This window comes from Thermobia domestica, chromosome 4, assembly GCF_964235325.1.
Source record: "Thermobia domestica chromosome 4, izTheDome1.hap1.1, whole genome shotgun sequence".
NCBI lineage: Eukaryota > Metazoa > Arthropoda > Insecta > Zygentoma > Lepismatidae > Thermobia > Thermobia domestica.
In genome coordinates this window covers 209048973-209069122 of record NC_137457.1, presented here as the reverse complement: position 1 = coordinate 209069122, position 20150 = coordinate 209048973, and the positions used below count along the sequence as shown (strand labels likewise).

General features: G+C 35.1%; 1 protein-coding gene across 5 annotated transcripts in view; it reads left to right on the top strand.

Annotated features, from left to right (window-relative positions):
* LOC145683845 (uncharacterized) overlaps positions 1-20150 on the top strand; it is a 445184-nt gene that overhangs the window by 118695 nt on the left and 306339 nt on the right. For 2 of the 5 annotated variants that reach the window (XM_081755442.1, XM_081755441.1), the window contains exon 1: positions 6192-6315. The exons of 1 other annotated variant lie outside the window; for it this stretch is intronic. In XM_081755442.1, coding sequence (XP_081611568.1) covers positions 6224-6315 — 92 coding nt within the window. In that variant the 5' untranslated portion in view covers positions 6192-6223. Of the gene's footprint in view, positions 1-6191; positions 6330-20150 lie in introns of those variants that run through there. 2 more of the 5 variants (XM_081755444.1, XM_081755443.1) reach the window with 2 other exon arrangements.

The window sequence follows — 20150 nt, the reverse complement described above, 5'->3', positions numbered from 1 at the left end:
ACTGTCAAAAATTGAGACATTATTTTTGTAGCACTAACGATGTGGTTTCTGTCACTAACGAGCACTAACGAAGCACTAACGATCTGTGAAGTCGAAATTCTGGTCTGCCGTATGTGGTCTGCCAAGTTCACTGGCATGAAGTTAGCAGGCCAATAGTGTTTGTTAGAAATTGAGACATTATTTTTGTTGCACTAAAGATGGGGTTTGCGGCAATAACGAAGCACTAACGATCTGTGAAGTCGATATTATGGTCTGCCATATGTGGTCTGCCAAGTTCACTGGCATGAAGTTAGCAGGCCAATAGTGATTGTTAAAAATTGAGACGTTATTTTTGTAGCAGTAACGATGGGGTTTGCGGCACTAACGAGCGCTAAGGAAGCACTAACGATCTGTGAAGTCGAAATTCTGGTATGCCATATGTGACCTGCCAAGTTCATTGGTATGAAGTTAGCAGGCCAATAGTGACTATTGAAAATTGAGGCGTTATTTTTATACCACTAAGGATGGGGTTTGCGGCACTAACGAGCACTATCGAAGCACTAACGATCTGTGAAGTTGAAATTCTGGCCTGCCATAGGTGGCCTGCTAAGTTCATGCTAGCTTCATTAAACTGACCCATTTTGTTACCCTAAAAACTGTATATATAGAAGCATTAACGTTAATGTTTACAGCACTAACGAGCACTAACGATGCTCAAACCGGCTATTTCACTTATGGTGTGATTCTGATATGTTGGCCTGCTGGCATGAAGTTAGCAGGCCAATAGTAACTATTAAAATTCAGACGTTATTTTTGTAGCACTAACGATGGGGTTTGCGGCACTAACGAGCACTAACGAAGCACTAACGATCTGTGAAGTCGAAGTTCTGGCCTGCCATAGGTGGCCTGCTAACTTCATGGACATACTTCTAGCCGCACCTTTTCCCGTTGTCCCTTGCTACTCAGATGACGTCACAGCCACGACGGCACTCAAGGCCACATGCGCATGCAACGACCTTGTAGTCTTTCCACCATGAATTGCACATTACCAATGCGTCATTGTACAGATCGTTATCAAAATAATGAAAACACCAGTAGTTATAACACGTGGATTGTTCTATGCTGAAACACTGTGGATGCCTGTGCAGCACTACCTGGCATTTGTTAGTGATATGTTAGGTTATTGATTGTAATGCGTCAAGCGGGACAGAAGAGATGTGTGTTGAAGCAGATAAGTAGTAGTGATGTAAAATGGGAGCTATGTTTGAGTTCCAAAAGTCAAATTCTGAGCGCACAGTTAATTGATGCAAGTGTATTTAAAGTCAGTGTCTTAGGTCTTGCGAGGAGCAATGCTTAAACTGATGACAGCCTACAGAATTCACAGCAAACCAAAATCGACGAAGAATAATAGATGGAACAGAACCCTCAATAAAAGGGATCGCCGAGCATAGAAGAGAATTGCCACCATGGACTATAGAGTGAATGCAACAAAAGTAATTGCGAAACTCAATCAGCACCTTCAGCAGCCTATTGCGACAATCACAGTCTAAAGCGAATTATATAGCCTAATATCTGCGGTAAGGTTAGAGTTTCTAAAACGTGCTCATCAATGTGATACAGCGAAGAGAGGACCACCGAATATTGGAAACACGTAATATGTCCTCTTTCACCTCACTTCTAACAATACGTCGTGTTTATATAGGTGGAAGCTCAAACAAGTTTATGCTCCGAACGAGTTCCTTTCTACATGGCGATGGGACTATAATATTCTGGATGCAATTTCCTGGTATTCTGCAGTCCTGTGATTTCGCTCACAGGAGGCACTACCATAAGTGATTATGTGGACAATTTAGATGGACACGCGTATCTTAATAGTCCAACTGTTGTTCCCAGTCAACAAAGCAACTTTGCAAGATGAAATATGCCAATTAACTTTACACGAGCTGTTAAGACGTGGTTACACGCTCATCAGGCTGAACTACACCTCTTTTGGCCTTTGCAATCCCCAGACCTCAACATTATGGAATATATGTAGTCAATTCAGAAGTTTCAGCTATGGAACAGACATCCTCCTGCACATCACCTTTGCCGACGAAGTGCTGTACTGCACAAAAAAGGGTACAGTATTCCTCTGGTAACCATTTACAACTTAAATTATTAAAAACATTTATTTATTGAAAAGTTGTTACATTGTAGAGAATATTATTGAAAATTCTAACCTTTGTGTAATATTTAAAAATTGTGACGTAGACCTATATTAACCGTGTTAATAAATTATAAGTTTCTGTACATTTTTAATGTCGAGAAAATTACTTTTTTTTTTTTTTTTTTGCTGTTACATTATTTATTTCTGAAGGAAATACGTTGGTCAAATAACAATCAAATTTCTGGAGTTAAATTTCACCCACCTTCAGATGATCAATTGAGTAAAAATTATGTACCTGTGTGTAGAAATCTAATAACAATACAATTATTTGAGCCAAATACCGTAAAAAAATGTCATATTTATTTATTTATAACAGGTTTCAGATACAGCACTAGGCCATTTTACACTGGAACATTTTAACAATTTGATAACATACAAATTTAATAACAATTTGAGGTCAAGATGGTACAACACAACAGCGACATTACAAAAATAGCTTATTTATAGATGATCTGAAAGTATACTCACTTGAAAAAACGTCTATAGTTTCTGGTAACTGATTATAGGTACTGACAATTCGGTTTAGAAGGGACCTTTGGACAATATTAACTCTCGCCGCTCGAGTGTAAAAGAGATCACTAGACCGTGTTGTTCCAGCGGGTACGCGAAAATTGATCTGACTTAACAACTGTTCACATGATATGTGGCCATTTGCAATTTTTTGTAAAAATATTAGGTCAGAAATTTTTTTCTCACTAGGGGAGGTTTGATGTTGAGGGATTTTAAAACGTCATTTTTTGGAAGTGTTTGGAGGTGAGGTACTCGGTAGGATACAATAGCTAGAAAGAAATTAATTACGGAATTTAATTTTTTTAAAATGAGTAGGGCAGACCATAGGAGAAGAGTGCTCAATAGTGGGAGCAATGTATGACTTATAGAACGAGCTTAAGGAATTAGGATTTTTTATGTTAGTGAAGCGATAAAGGAGTCCCAGTTTCCTCATAGCAGTACAAGATATTGTGCTTATATGATCCGCAAAAATAAGCTTACTGTCAATGATAACACCAAGATCTCTGAAAGAGAAGACAGGATTTATGTTCTTATGACCAATTTTGTAAATGTGTTTTATAGGCTCCTTTTTTAGAGAAATCGTAAGAGAAGCACATTTTTCGCTGTTTAAGTTAAGTTTCCAAGAGTTACAACAGTTGAGAAGAATTGAAGAATCATGTTGAAGAGCAAGCGCATTATACTCGGATTGAACTTGTCTGTAGAGTTTGCAGTCATCAGCGAATAGAAGAATATTGGTAGAGCTGTTTGTGAACAAAGAAGGCAAATCGTCCATGTATAACAGGAATAGAAGTGGACCCAGAACACTGCCTTGAGGAACTCCAGAAGTTACGGGAATAAAATCAGAAAAGTGAGCTGAAACTGAAACTCGTTGTGTCCTATTACTGAGATAGGTTTCCAGAAGACTAAGCAATTTGCCATGTAAATTGAATCTAAAATTGAGTTTGTATAGAAGAAGATGGTGTGGAAGGGAATCGAAAGCCTTAGCCAGGTCCAAATACAAAATATCGAGTTGAGGATTTTCTGAGATGCTGTCCACAGTATCGGACAGAAGAACAGATAAATTAGTAACAAGATTTTCCTGGCAAAAAGCCGTGTTGTAAGGAGTTTACAAATGGAGCAACAAATTGAAAGATCCTGTTTTTGATTATCTTTTCACAAACGAGTGAGAGAGGTGATAATGAAGAAATAGGTCGATAGGAGGACACACCATTTTTATTCTTACCAGACTTATGAATAGGAGTGATATTAGCTCTCTTCCAACAGGTGGGAAAGACACCTTCTGCAAAACAGAGATTTAGTAAATTCGAAAGGGGTTGAGAAAGCGAACTGGCAACACTGCGTAGGAAGCAAGTGTAAGTATTACCTGGCCCTAAGACGCGCTGCTGGGGCAATGTCAAGAGAAGAGAAAGTACTTCGGTCGGAGTGGTACTGATAGAAGACAAAGATTCATTTGTAAGCTTGAGTCCGAGCCCTTGTAGATCTCTATCTCTAGTAACTGGTGGCCGACTACCAGATTTTTACATACGATTTTGGAAAATTATTAAAAATCGAGTTAATAGATTACTTTCGCGTATAATAATGTTATATATTCATGTTTAAAGCTTTGTTCATTGTACATACCCGATGTGGAGGTGATGTGATGAGAAAACCTACATGTAATAATTTTTTGAAATGGAATTCACCCTTAAAGTGCTGACTACTGGTGGCTTTGCCTTATATGAGTCTTGTATGTCACAAGTTGAGCCAAAATTTTAATTATTTATCTAGTGTAATCAGAAAAGACCCTTGTACAAAAAAAGAACAATGTTAGCATACAGAAAATATACACAGAGGACGTACTGATAATTCAGACGATCCGTGGAGACTGCAGATGTACTCTGAATCATAAGTCAAAGGTTAGAGAAGTTTTCGTTTTTCTTTCCCCATGGTTACATAAGAGTGATCGACGACTCTCAACACAATATTATGAAATACATAGATTTGTATTTAGTTCTGACTAACTTACACAATTTGAAGTAATGATAATTAATTAATTAAAAACACATACCTTAATACTATATCTGAATTAACTATGTACCAATAGAATAATTAGAGTCTATTGTTCTCATTATGATATTGAATTTAGAAAGAAGCAAAAAAGGAATCTAGAAAAGAGTGAAAAAGTAGCCGGTACATGCAGTTATCATTTTTTTTATCATATCTGTTTAATTGTTGATTTAAATGTTGACTCATGTGTTCAAAGCATTTTAGTCGATCTAAAGTTTTCACTTCGACCACAACTTATAACCCATCAAATCACCGTATCTTTTATTATGGACTATTTTTAAGTGTGAATAAAATTCGTTTCGTCAAATCGGTTGATGACTGAGAAAACACGAGGATATTAATTAGTGTATTAGCTGAGGCTACAAAATATGCCCATTTCAATAAAAAAATCTGTCACAACAGCCTTCGTGTGCTTGTATGTGTAGCTTACACAAAAATCTAAAAAAAATAACTACAAAACTTGGATGAGTACGTATGTTCATAGACACTAATTTAGTTACTACTGGTTACACATTTAAGTGGTAGAAAAGTAACAATAGTTATATATTTAAGTGGTTTACTGAATTCAATTCATGACTTCACTACTGAATAATAGTTCAGTATGGGAGCTAGATCTTGTTGATTAATCTTGCAAGTTAGTATGCTATAACCTTGTTCTTATTTATTTGAATACATTCAAATAATTGATTATAAACAAACAAACAAATAGTTTACTTTCAAAGAAATCTTAACTTCTGTTATTTTTTTCAATTCTTGTTGCTATTAGCAAACATCATAGACACTTGAAAAACTTGCATCGCAATTTTCCCTAAGCCATTTCCCTACTGAAAGGTGCGAAAAGTTCCCCCTGAACCAACAGAGAACCTACAAACATGAACGTCATTGTTTTCAGCGCAGGATAGCAAGTAATAATTCAGTCGCAAATGTTGACTAGTTATAATCAACGCATGAGCAAAAGGAAATGTTTCCCATTTCTAAAGTATTTCAAAGCGCAATAAAATATCAGTGGAAATTATCTGAAGTATTTCAACTATAAAGTAATTGTTAATCTACAAAAATGTTTAGGTTTATTGGGCTTTTCCTGGTCAACATTCACTTGACTTTCAACATACTTATATCACAGTTAACTATTACAATTCATACCATTGTTACTCATTGATTGTAGGTATAAACATTGACAAGGATTTTGGTACTTTACTATTATTATTTAAAAGTGAACAATAGATCCATGAGTGTTTCTTGGGAAATGCTTTGTGGTTATCCATAAATATTTTTGTACTGTTTTAAAAGAAGAACAAAACCTTCACTGTTTCAAACGTTTGCAGCAGAATATCAGTTTTCCAATATCTTTATATATATATATATATATATATATATATATATATATATATATATATATATATATATATATATATGTGTGTGTGTGTGTGTGTGTGTGTGAAGATGGATTTATAATCACTGGAGGAAGAACATATCGCAATTATGACTCATGAGAATAATATTCCATTATGGTGTAAAACTTTACTCAATTCATATTTCATACTTCACGTGTTAAAGAATCATTTCATTGGAAGGTGATTATAAGTAGGTAATTATGACTTAGTATGAAATAATTCTTCATCCTTCTTTGCATTGTGCTATTGAAAATTATACTGTACAAGATATAGTCTTACAGTGGATAAAATTAACTGTTGTATGTACAAACTAAAACACGGAATGCGTTTCTTTATTTTCCAGTGGAATGAAGTGGGAATTGACATAAAGTTTAAGTTAAGGTGAACGAAACATTCGTTTCGCAATTACTACGGAAACATTTCAACTACAAGGAGAGAGTATGTGAAATGCAGAAAATTTTAAAAAATGAGTTTTTAAAAACATGTGACATTCAAAAACATAACATATGAGGTTATTCTCTAAGACTGCTTGTTAATCTTTTCCTTAAGCTAAATGTTATGATAGTAGTGTGATGTGCGCATACAAGTATTTCCTTTGTAACACATGCGGGTAGTTATATAGTAACAGGTATATGTTAATTGATTAGCCATAACTGAGCCATATTAATTGATAGCGATATTTGAAACATTCATTGTAATGAAATTTCAATTAACTCAAGTATCAAAGTGAAAGTGTATCTCTGCAATGTATGTAAGTAATCTTAAAGATTTTATTTCAATATATTAAACAAAAATGATTACTCATCTTTAAAAAGTCTCTGAAGTTGAAGACGTACCAAAGGGTAATACTACAGAAATAATAAACACTTCAGACCAGAGTATATACACTTGTTTATTAAAAATTAAATTATAGTGTAACGGTTTCGACAACTTAACGTTGTTTTCATCAGACACTAACTGAAAGAGATATCTTAGAGCGTAGATATTTATACTAAAAGTGAAAGTCCTTGTGTGCATGGGAAGCCACCTGGGTCGTACTTCCCCGGGCGTACGAGAGAAAATAATGCCATATATAAACATGTTAAGAAACGGGGCATGATATAGATTGGGAAGGTGTAAAGGGGCTAGAAAGGGAGAATATACCAATGATAAGGAAATGGAAGGAAGCACGAAGGATAAAGAAAGAGAAAAGTGACAAATTAATGAACTGGACAAGTGGACTGTTAATACATGAACTATGGGATAAATTATTGGAACAAATTGAAGTGAAAAAACAAGATTGAACGTATTTATATGTAATTTATGTTCATATATTTAATACTAGCAGCGTTCACCCCGCTTCGCTGCGGTCACCCCGGAACGCAATAAACTTTGTTACTTAGATAATTTTTACTTTTTCGCTTTCAAGTGATATGATAAAAACCATAGTAGATTGCAGTAAATGTTAACATTATATCGCCTCTCATTTATGTTAACCCGCCCCGCTTCGCTGCGGTCACCCCGGAACGCAATAAACTTTGTTACTTAGATAAAAAACCATAGTAGATTGCATTAATGTTAACATATCGCCTGTCATTTATGTTAACCCGCCGAGTGACACGGTCATGCGGGTTGCATATAAATACGTTTATTTTTACCTATGATGAAATGGACACTTGAATGGTCAATTATCTCAAGACACTGGTAATTAAAAATTAAAGTGATATGATAAAAACCATCTAGGGTCCAAATCCTAATAATCCCCCAAAAATGAAAGAAATTGGTTCAGCCGTATTAGCGTGATGAGGGAACAAAGGATTTGTACGTTCTCTTTTATATATATAGATTATATATAGTTTAATATTGTATATAGTTATGTAGAGTTTTATATATTGTTATATTTTATAGTTTATTTTTTTATGTCTATATATATATTTATATTGCTGTATTTATAATCAGGTGTATGTAGTATAGTCTGTTATTTATATCTAATAGGCATCAGAGGGAAAGTTTTAAGGCAATTGGTCAAGTATAAACAACAGGTGTGCCTGTAAAAGATAAACACAGGTGGGAGGGTAATTAAGTCAGGGCAGCTGACCGAAAGATGACGCCCGGGGAAGTACGACCCAAGGGGCTTCCCATGCACACAAGAACTTTAACTTTTAGTATAAATATCTACGCTCTAAGATATCTCTTTCAGTTAGTGTCTGATGAAGACAACGTTAAGTTGTCGAAACCGTTACACTGTAATTTAGTTTTTAATAAACAAGTGTATATACTCTGATCAGAAGTGTTTATTATTTCTTTAGTGAGTTCCAGAGTCGTGATGGATAGAGTTGCAGGTAATATTACATGAAATATAATCTATATTTTTTAATTGCTATTTAAACCTTCGTTAGAAGTGCAAGCCTGTATGTGTATTAATCACATCGACTACTGTTCCAAGAAGGATTCTGTACTTTAAAGAAGATGAGTAGCTGTAGGTTCTGAATATCACTCAATATTGTAAAACTTCATCCCATAAAGGCATAGGTAGAGCGTTAATAAAATGAGCGGCCGGAATCTACTCCCACTTATAAGATTTCCACTATGAAACATATTTTTACAAAATACTGTACAGATAATCTCTCCAAGTTTGCAAGGTTAGTTACAGATAGTCTTTGACCGTAAGGTGGTAGACATGATCTCTACAGAGCCCCGTAGCAGGTTATGCGGCTGAGGTTAGGATTCCCATATAAAGCCCCGTAGCAGGCTAAGCCAGGAGATAGGATAGGCGTAGTCCCGTAGCAGACTAGAGGCCTTGGTTTAGGTTACTCCTAATGTTCCGTGACAAACAGTAGGAGAAACACCAGAAAACTGGTGCAGAATTGCCGTCGTCCAGCCAATTTATAGGGTTCCTTGGGCGGCTGTGGCGCTGCTGCTGCTCCGTCGTTATCGTCTGCTCCGTGGGAGGGGCCAGAAGCCAGTCATCTGCAGGTGATAGTAGATCTATCTGGTGTGTGGAATCCTCTTGCTAAACAATGTAGTGGTGTTTGTAAACACTGGCGTGTAGAATTGTTTATACACAACACATATGGGACATTACAATATCTTTTCATTAAATTCTGTTCATTAGTAGATGCAGATGAATCTATGAGTTCAATTCTATTGTGGGGCCGCGGTGGCTCAGTGGTAGAGCGTTCACCTCTGGTGCTTGGGGTCCCGGGTTCGATCCCAGCCCACGCCAAGTGAACTTTGTGATGGACAAACACCGTGAGCGTGGGTTTCCTCGGGGTTCTCCCGTTTCCTCCCACTTCCTTCATTCCACCATTTCATTCATTGCTCATCACCGTCTCCTTTAGCCTAACCGGCATAACCGTGGGACGTAAAACTCAAAGATTTCAGTCCATTTCATTTTCATTTCTACTGTGGAGCCTTATTTTCTAAGAAATAAAAATCTTTGATATATTCGAATCTCATTCAAAACTAAATAACTTTTCTGACCTTGTTGGCTTAAGACGAATGCCAATTTGAGAGTTGGGTTCTAAATTTTCACGAAAATTCCTAGCGCTTTGCCCTAGCACAATAGAACTTTTCATCATAGGATAGTACCAAGGTTCTACGTACATTCTATTAGTCACTGGTGGAAGGTGTTAAGTGCTGTCTCAATTCATTTTAGAAATAGTTGAATTAAAAAAAAAAAAAAAAACAATTTTCGGTTTTCTGTTCTCAAAATCGATTTCAATTTTCAAAACCGTTTCTCACAAGGAAACATCTTATATTGATAGTAGCATTGCCCAATCAAACAATGTGCCATCGATAGAGGAGTGAAGAAAAGTGAGAAATCCGAAGTTTTATTGGCCGACACCCAAAAATACAGGAGATTCAGAGGAAAGAAGGATCTAGAATCATGTGAAGATAGCAATGCAAAAGATATACTGACACAGAAAGAGCTTCAAAATGATTAAAGTAATCAAAATGACATTTACACAACAGTATAGTAAGCAACTATTGTACTCACAAACATGTCCAATAACATCATATATAATGCAGTGTTACCAACTGAGCACAAAATGAAAATTTGTTAAATGGCACGGAAAACAAATTATAACATGTATAGCTTACAGATGACGAGAAGAACCTTAGCAGAAGTAGTGTGACGTAGGTATGGGCTCGCCCACTTTTCGCACGGGGGTTTCAAATGACACCACGGAAAGCACACAGATAACTACCCGGAGTAGCAGACGACAACTAAGTATAGACCACACCTCAAAAACCGAAAATGGACTTGACCGTGTCATTGACCTTTCCCCGCTACCCCTGTTTTAGGGTTCTTCTCGTCATCTGTGAGCTGTATAAAATCTAATTATGTGTAGAAACATACTTAGACCATACTTATAGAACCATACCCATAGCAAAATTTTATACATGTTATAATTTGTGTTCCGAGCCATTTAACAAATCTTCATTTTGTGCTCAGTTGTCAACACTGCATTACGTATGATATTGTTGAACATGTTTGTGGGTAAATTAGTTGCTTACTATACTGTTGTCTAAACGTCATTTTCATTACTTTAATCATTTTGAAGCTCTTTAATTGAATAACCAGCCACATTTATAAAGGTGCAGTAAGAACAATAACTAACTTTTTTTTTTTTTTTTTGACAATTACAAAATTCAATTGATGATCCTAGTGTTCCTACTTAATCTTACAACATTTAAGAGGTTTACTCCATGATCCTTAAGTCTTAATTAAGACACTGGACTTCAGCACTTTCTATATAAAAATGTATGAGATAAAGCTTCAGCAAAAAAGATACATTATGTCAATAACCAATCATGATACAATACTTATATCTTTGACAATTTTTACCCATAGAAGGGAACAAGTAGGATCATATAAATTTACAGAGTATGTATTCGATTTCTAGAGAAATTTACTGTTATTTTTTTTAAAGCTCTTAAATTTAAGGGGTTCTATGATTCTTATCCAAGTTCTAAAAACGGAACATCAATATGTTCATTTCCTATTAAAGAGAATTGGCACCCGACTATCCATACAATCATACAAAAATGTCTGATCAAAAATCATATAATAGGTCAAAAACCTCCAAATTAAAAATATTTGGTAATTATTTCCTATTGAAAGGGACAAGCAGAACTAGTCAAACTTACAAATGTATATATTCGAATCCTAGAGAACATTTAGTAAATTTTATTGTTTCACAATTCCCAAATTTAAGTGTTAGGCCAATGTTCCTCTTGAAAAAATTAAGAGAGAAACACCAATGTACCCATGTTTTATGAAGGAGAATAGATCCCTGTACTCAACTCTATATTCTAACCATAGAAAACGATAAAACTTCTTCAAAGAGGGTAAAATAGGCCAAAATCCTCCCTAATTGAATTTTTGGCAATTTTGCACCTATACAAGGGAACAAAATGAATGACATAAACTTGAACATTTATATACCCGCCCCATACTATCACATCGAATTTTTAAATTTGGTAACTTATAAGACATAATTGCTGATCCTTTATATTCCCACAGAATTTGTGTTTTGAGCTAAAGTACTCCTGCCAAAATTTTGAGGAGTTGTCATATGTAACTCTACGCCATTGACGTTGTGGTTAGGACCATGGGCGTTAGGGATAAAATCGGGCCAACTTGCGTCAGTATGTTTAATTATTTGGTTTACGTCAGTTTCTATATAGAAGTATAATGTTATGAAATATTATGTTTTCAAGACGACAACAGTGAACACTATCTAGGTTACATTTTTGAAATAGCTATCCTAAAATTTTGAAGTGAGCTAACTTAAAAAAATCCAAGAAGCTAAGTCACATTTTTAAGATTGAGATATTAAATTTTATATAAGATGGTTTCAGATCAAATTCACCAAGTTTTTAGAAGGGGTACTAGGTAGTATGTAGCCCATAATTTTCAATTGCCTATTTATTAATATCACTCATGCTACCGTTAACAATATTATTTTATACACAACGATAGAAAGTACTTGAGACAACATTAAAACGTGTTGATAATGCATACTAAAATTTGGGAAAACTTACCTTAGTATGGTCGTCCAAGAAATTAAATTGGTTTCGAAATTATCTTGAACCAGTTAACATCAATCTTTTTATCTTAAATTTAGGAGGAAGCACTTTCAATCAGTTGACACCTTAGTTTCATATAATCCAACGATCTATACATTCAAAACTATAATACGATTAAGATGAATCATGTGATATCTGACTCATGAATACTAAGTTTGTCAATATGACAATCATAGACCATAAAATATACAAATAGTTTTACATTTCAAGGGTCTAACAATAAATATACACAAGTTATGATATAGTCTCATAATGAATGGATCATAATGTCCTACTGTTATTTCCGAATATATATATATTATTGAATATTATTTTTATCAATTTATAGGGAAAACATGGAAAACCTAAATTAATCAAAGTATATACATCTAGTTTTATCCAGAAAACTAATATTTAATCTACCATAATGTATAATACCGTGCCAAATAAATGGCTGAATCATATAATGTATTCCTCCCAAAATATCGCTTTTGGTTCTTTTTCCAATCAAAGGGAATAAAATGGATCACTCAAAATTTATACAGATATGTACCCCAGTCCTATAAAATATTTGTCAAACTTTTTTTTTTTTGCCAGTTCCCAAGTTTGGAGGAATGGAATAATTCACCTGATAAAATTTGAGAGCTATACATCAAGATGCCTATATCTTTGAAAGAGAATGGACCCATATACGCTCCGATAGGATGGTCTATCGAGGTAAACTTCCGTCACAGAGGATAAATTAGAACTGAAACTTCCGAAATTAAAAAAAAAAAAAAAAATGTTTGTCAACTTTCTTTTATGCATCCAAGGGAACGAAATGGAGCAGTTACTTACACTGTTTTTTTTTCTGTTCTCTTCCCCGAGTTATTTTATTTTTTTAATTTTCAAAATTTGAAAGGTGACATTATGCACCCATCTCAAGAATTAGCCCCATCGAAAAATATGTCCATACCAAAAATAGCTTGGCCCAGGAAACACTTCTGGCTCCAGTCTATGGCTTCATGGTCACAGGAGAAAAGAAGTTAGACTAAGTTACACACATTCTACTAATATGCTTCAGAACATGTTCTGGTTTATACGCAGCATTAATTTTCAGATAGTTATTCACATATCCTAACGACAATTTCCCTTGTAATAACTTCTAGCCACAACCATGACAATTTTCGACGCATAGAGTAACTTAATTGCTCAATGTTTTGTATCGATATTTGTATAGGTAATTGCGTCTACCTTTCCATAATCGGACAAGTTATATCTACGCTTTGTCCACAGTGACTTCAAAGTTGAAGCAATCTCCCATTAGGTGATATTTGTACAGTTTTCTAATAGTTTTTCGTTATATGAAGGGATTTAATTTCAGCGCATGCACATTAGCATTATCAAAAGCCTTGAGAGGTTATATTTTGTGAATAGAATGGTAAATTGTTGCTTGAGACATGGAACTGGGCGAACATAGCTTGGCATGTTCTTATTCTGCGTAACTGGGGTATCGGCTGCACTGGGATCCGTTTTGTAATAGGTTTAGTCCAGGAATGCAAATAAGCAACAAAATTTTACTACTCCAAGAAAAACGTTACTAGCCCACATTCCACAATAGAGATCGTTTACTTACCTTCGGTATGATATTAAATACTTGCCCGCATTGATGAACTACTCGCCCCGGGCGAGTGGTCATTTGCATCCCTGGCGCTCGCATTACATATCATTGCACTAGGAATTCATGATGGAGATTCCAATAGTAAATCCGTGCTCATCATTGATTAACTGTCCTCTAATAGCTAAAGTGCATAGGAAAGTAACACGATGAACCTTCTCAGAATTAATTTAGTTTCAGCGTCATTAGCTTCACACAATGCAACTATATTGCTATATCATATTACGGCCTCCTTAGTGTTGCAACTTTCACGTTCCTATGCTGCTTGGGAACCGTACGGTACCCTTTGCACTTCGCCTGTATGCAAGTCAATAAGATTATCTACTCATATGAATTTTTAACAAACATTTGGGAAGTCATTTTAGTTTGGAGCTAGGTGTCAACAAATTTCATAATAACACCAATTATTTTCTTTCATATTTTTATTCATATTTTACATCATGAACAGATGGACTTAAAAGAGGCGCAAAATGCCTATTTATGGACGTTCTTGAAGCAATATTTCCTTAAACAAACTATACATGAACAATGCATTTTTAGCAATAAACGTGAATATTCACAATTTAACCTGCTTTTTTTTCACTATAGGCTCCGGTTTTTCATCAAATTGTAGAAAATGAATAGTACAATCCCAAGAAATTGTGTTATTTTTGATGACTCGTCATCAAATAAAGATCTACAAAAGAATTAATCCTTGCTTTATTTATAGATTTGAACGTTTGTCTTTAATAAAGGACAAATATAATGGTAATTTCAATCATATTATCTATACATTAATCCTATATACATTGTAGAAATTAGTGAATTCAGCAAATTTTCACTTGCTAATAATTTAGCTGAATCCCAGTCATTTGATGGCACATTCAAATGTATAGGATCAATTGGTTTCTTTCTCAATCAGATCGCATGTACCAGCTGCTAACACTGCTTCTTCCAGTGGCGACTTGTGGATTGCTGTTTCTGATTTTGCAGACGAACGATCAAAGACAGGAGGTATATACTATACTCATTGACTAATCAGTATAACTTTAGGTGCAAATGCTATGTGACATGTGAAATTAAATAAAAGTCTGTTTTTGAAAATAAAAATAATTCAGAACATTTTACCCGATTAGTCGAATTATTATTAAGTCCACTCTCCTTTCTTTGATTGGTGCAAATCTGCCTAATACATGGTGGTTGAACTCTGGTATTCTTATTGTTGGGTATCTTTTGATGGAAAGTATAACCAACGCTGATAACCTTCTTGGGACATTTAATTCCTTGAAAGTGTCAATTATTTTCGATGTGGAAAAACGCGTTTCTCCTTTTTGCTGACGTCATAGGTACAGTTAATATTAATATCAGAAGCTTTGTAGATTTCCTAAATTTTTCTAGATTATTTCCAGCAATTCATTCTAGCAAACTTACTCCTTGACAGTAATTCAAATTCCTCTGCAGCGTAGACTGAAGACAGTTAGTGACAGAGATTAATTTTATAAAAAATGTAAATTGAACACACTTTATTCACAGTTTATCCAGGAAAACTTGAAAAACTTGTGGAAATATATCTAGCGCAAACAACATTGCTGCCATAAGATGTCCTGTGGATTTAAACTGGATCTTTTTCTGAACACTCTCCTGAATTGCTCTTTGCTTTTTTTTTTTTTTTGTCTAAGACTTAATTGCAAGTTTTTCTTCAGTGAAGGGCTGGGCAAATTGCATTTTTGTAAGTTATTTACAGAAATCATAGTATAGAATTCATTCAGAATTTGTAGGTTAGTTACAGAATTAGAGCATACACAATGTAAGTAAATCCAATAAAGAAAAACCAAACCAGCCAATTACAAAAATAGCTTATACAAAAAAGTATATGAATCGTGAATGTCACATATACACCAACATACACATATGCATGAAAGAAAAACTATATTCCAAATCATCCAACTTGGTTGTAAGCAATGCACGATGAATACAAATTAGCCCTACTTCTAAATGAGGCGAACCAATGCTTATCTATGTCATACGTTCTGCAAAGTAAACTTTGAAACGCTCAAGATGTAGGATCAGCATGTAACAGAAGCCAAAAGTCAAAGAACGTCAAAACAAACAGTTGACCAGTTCTAAGCCCAGAAATGTTTGCTGGGAGGGGTCCAAAGTATTTGAGGAGGTCCAATACGTCTATGTAAAATCGAACCTGCCTTTCTTGCACCCGAAAAGGTGATAAGTAATTCTTAATTACTGCCACCTATATTTCAAAACTGATAGAACGATTATTTTTATGAGAAGAAATAGTACATGATAGGGCGTAAAATAGAATATTACACCTATTGGCGTAAAATATATCAAACATTTCTATGTTAAACAAGTATAATTCGTTAAGCAGGTCTACAAATGTTAGTCGAGTTTCGAAATTCTTGGGAGGTTCGGACCCGGTGGATCCCTCGTGGCTGCGCCTCTGAGCATTGCTAACTAGTCCCAAATTCAATGTAGCGTTTCCCATAGAATTTTATGTAGAAAGTTATCAGGAGTATAAAGTTCATGTATTTTATAAGATAAATATGTATGTACTAAAATACTAAACACAAAGGGGGAATTATACCAGTATATATTGACTTGTTAATATTTGGGACACAAATTTCTTTACAAGAAGCCATCATTTTGTTATAAGCTAAGAATTAACTTGGAAATGCTTGTATATTTTCATTTACTTTCTGCTCTAGTATTACTGATGATATACGTTCGGCTTTGGACAAGAGAGAGATACCATACTTACCTTACTGGATTATAGCAAAGCATTCCAGTCAGTAAACCACGACATTTTGCTACAGAAACTTGTACAAAAATTTAGTTTCTCTACTTCAGCTGCCAAGTGGGTCCAAAATTATTTATGCGACCGAAAACAGTATGTGGTGGTTGCCAACTTAGTTTCTGGTCAGCGTTACCTCCCTTGTGGGGTTCCTCAAGGTAGTGTTTTAGGGCCTCTTCTTTTCTGCCTGTATGTTAATGACTTACCACAATCTCTAAAACACTGTAAGCATCACATGTATGTGGACGATGTTCAACTGTATCTATCTTCTTCACCAAGGCACATAGATACTTGTATAACAAAGATGAACGAAGACTTGAGTAATTTGGTTAAATGGTCAGCAAATAATTGTTTGATTCTAAATCCAGTCAAATCAAAGTCAATTTTAATTACTTCCAAACGTGCAACGACGTTAATAGATGCTTCACTTGCTCCCAATATAACTTTAGAAGGCGTAGATATTCCTTTCTCTTCCTCTGTGAAAAATCTTGGCGTCATACTTGACAAATATTTAACTTGGTCCGATCAAATTAACGCATCATGCAAGAAGGCTTTTGGAATTATTCATTCTCTCAGCAAATTAAAAAACTTTTTACTACCACAGTTGAAAAAAACTCTTGTTCAAACCCTAGTGGTACCACATTTGGAGTACTGTGACACCGCCTTAACTGACGCTGATATACATTTACGAAAGCGTTTGCAGCGAGTACAAAATGCTTGTGTACGTTTTATTTTTAACTTAAAATTCTCCGATCATGTAACGCCATTCTTTAAAAAGCTGGATTGGCTGAAGATGCAGCAACGGCGAAAATTGCACTCGTTGTTACTGCTGTATAAAACACTTACTTTTAGAGAACCTTCCTATCTTCTAAAACACCTTAATTTTTTAAGCGATTTCCATGAGAGGGACACAAGATCACGTTTTAATAGCCAGCTCTCAATTCCTATTCATAGATCAACTTATTCCTCAAAATCATATGTAATCTCAACGTGTCGTGATTGGAATACTTTGCCAACCTCGGTACGTGAGTCAAACTCTCTAGCATCTTTCAGAAGAGCAGTTTATAATTTATTGTTATCGAAGCAGGATTGAATGGACACAGAGATAGAAGAGCCAATAGAGAAGCTTGTCACAAAGATATAAAACTCAACATTTATTACATATTGTAACATGTATGTACTTCCGTGTAGCACTATATTATATTTGTGTGTGTTATGTGTGCGCGTGTGTGTGTGTTCAAGTGACCGTCTGTTTCTTGTATGTTTCTTTTTACTCCCTTACTTTTTTCTTTTGCTATTGTTTACTATATTTTTTGATTTTTCAATTTTGTATCATGTTTAGGTGTTAGAGGAGGCTTCATACAGCCTTAACCTCGACATGTAAAATAAGTCGAAATAAATAAATACTTTCTTTTTTAATTTGTAATTTTGCAATCACTCTTTTTTTTTAAAAAAAAAAATCATTATATTCGTTTGCTTCAGCATAGTCCCATGATTAAAAATTTGAATGTATAAAAGTAAATTCCATTTGTTAATTGGTTGTGAAATAAAGTTCAAAAATCTCATGTATTGCGAAAAGCTTCTCGTTCACTGGAAACCGTACCGTTTTGCAGAAGCAGTGCAACGACCCGAGCCTTTAACTTTTGAGATAGGCGAAACGAGACTTAACATTCGCTCCAATTACCGCGCTGCAGAAATCTGGTCGTTGTATGTTCGCTGCAACGAAATATAAGTTAGGCTCTCGGAATGATTGTTTGCACTTTCTAAAACGAATTAATGGATTTTAGAGTTAGGGAAGTAAAAAGTAATATATGGGAGTTTTGGAAAGTAAAGTTTTTTCTGTTCTTTAGTATTACTGCTAATAATATATTTTCCTGAAATACTTTGGTCGTTGCTTAACGCTACAACACACACATTAGCCATCACTAGCTTATTCCTCACTAGTTATATCCTCGGGGTATTAGTGGGGTAGTACATAAAAAGAGGTATTGATATAGTAGATGTAGACATTTATCACGAAAAAAGCATAGATAATAAAATAAAATAGAAAATGAGAAAATATAACATATAAGATTAGAAAATAAAAACTACTTCCATTTGCATTATAAGAAATGCCTTAGGCTTACAATAGAACCGATACCATAATGCAATAAATTACAAATATAAAAACAATTCCTTTAATAACGCAGCCACACACACAAAAGAAAATTTGTGCACCAGACCCCAGGGTATGGATTCGATGTATGTTGTTACAAAGAATCCAAATTTCGAAACGCTAATATTATCGATCGTGTCAATTTTTTATGGGCGAAAAACTTTAGTGGTTTTAGATAGGGACGATACGTGACAGAGCCATACAAAAAACGTTGTGTGCTGTGTACCCCAGGGTAGAGATTCTATGTATTTCGGTACACAGAATCCAAATTTCGAAACGCTAATATTATCGATCGTGTCAATTTTTTATGGGCGAAAAACTTTAGTGGCTTTAGATAGGGACGATACGTGGCAGAGCCATACAAAAAACGTTCTGTGCTGCGTACCCCAGGGTAGAGATTTGATGTATTTCGGTACACAGAATCCAAATTGCGAAACCCCAGGTTAATCGATTGTGTCAATTTTTATATGGGCGAAAAAATTAGCGGTTTTAGATAGGGAGGATACGTAACACAGCCATACAAGAAAAAGACGTTCTGTGCTGCGTACCCCAGGGTATAGATTCGATGTATTTTGGTACGCAGAATCCAAATTTTGAAACCCCAGGATCATCGATCGTTTCAGCTTTTTATGGGCGAAAAACTTTAGCTGTTTTAGATAGGGAGGATACGTAACACAGCTATACAAAAGCGCTCTGTGCTGCGTACCCCAGGGTATAGATTCGATGTATATTGGTATACAGAATCCAAATTGCGAGACCCCCGATCATCGAACGTGTCAATTTTTTATGTGCGAAAATCTTTAGCAGTTTTAGATAAGGAGAATACGTAACAATCCATACAAAAAACGTTCTGTGCTGCGTACCCCATTGTATAAATTTGATGTATTTTGTTACACATAATCCAAATTTTGAAAGCACAGGACCATCGATTGTTTCACTTTTTTATGTGCGTAAAACTTTAGCGGTTTTAGATAGGTAACGTAACACAGCTATATAAAAAACGCTCTATGCTGCGTACCCCAGGGTATAGATTCGATGTATTTTGGTACACATAATTCAAATTTTGAAACCTCAGGATCATCAATGATTTCAGTGTTTTATGGGCGAAAAACTTTAGCGGTTTTAGATACGTAACACAGCCATAGAAAAAACGTTCAGTGCTGCGTACCCCAGGGTATAGATTCGATGTATTTGTTACACAGAATCCAAATGGCGAGACCCCACCATCATCGTTCGTTTCAATGTTTGTATGTGTGAAAAACTTCAGCGGTTTTAGATAGTGAGGATACGTAAAACAGCCTTACAAAAAACGTTCTGTTCTGCGTACCCCAGGGTATAGATTCGATGTATTTTGTTACACA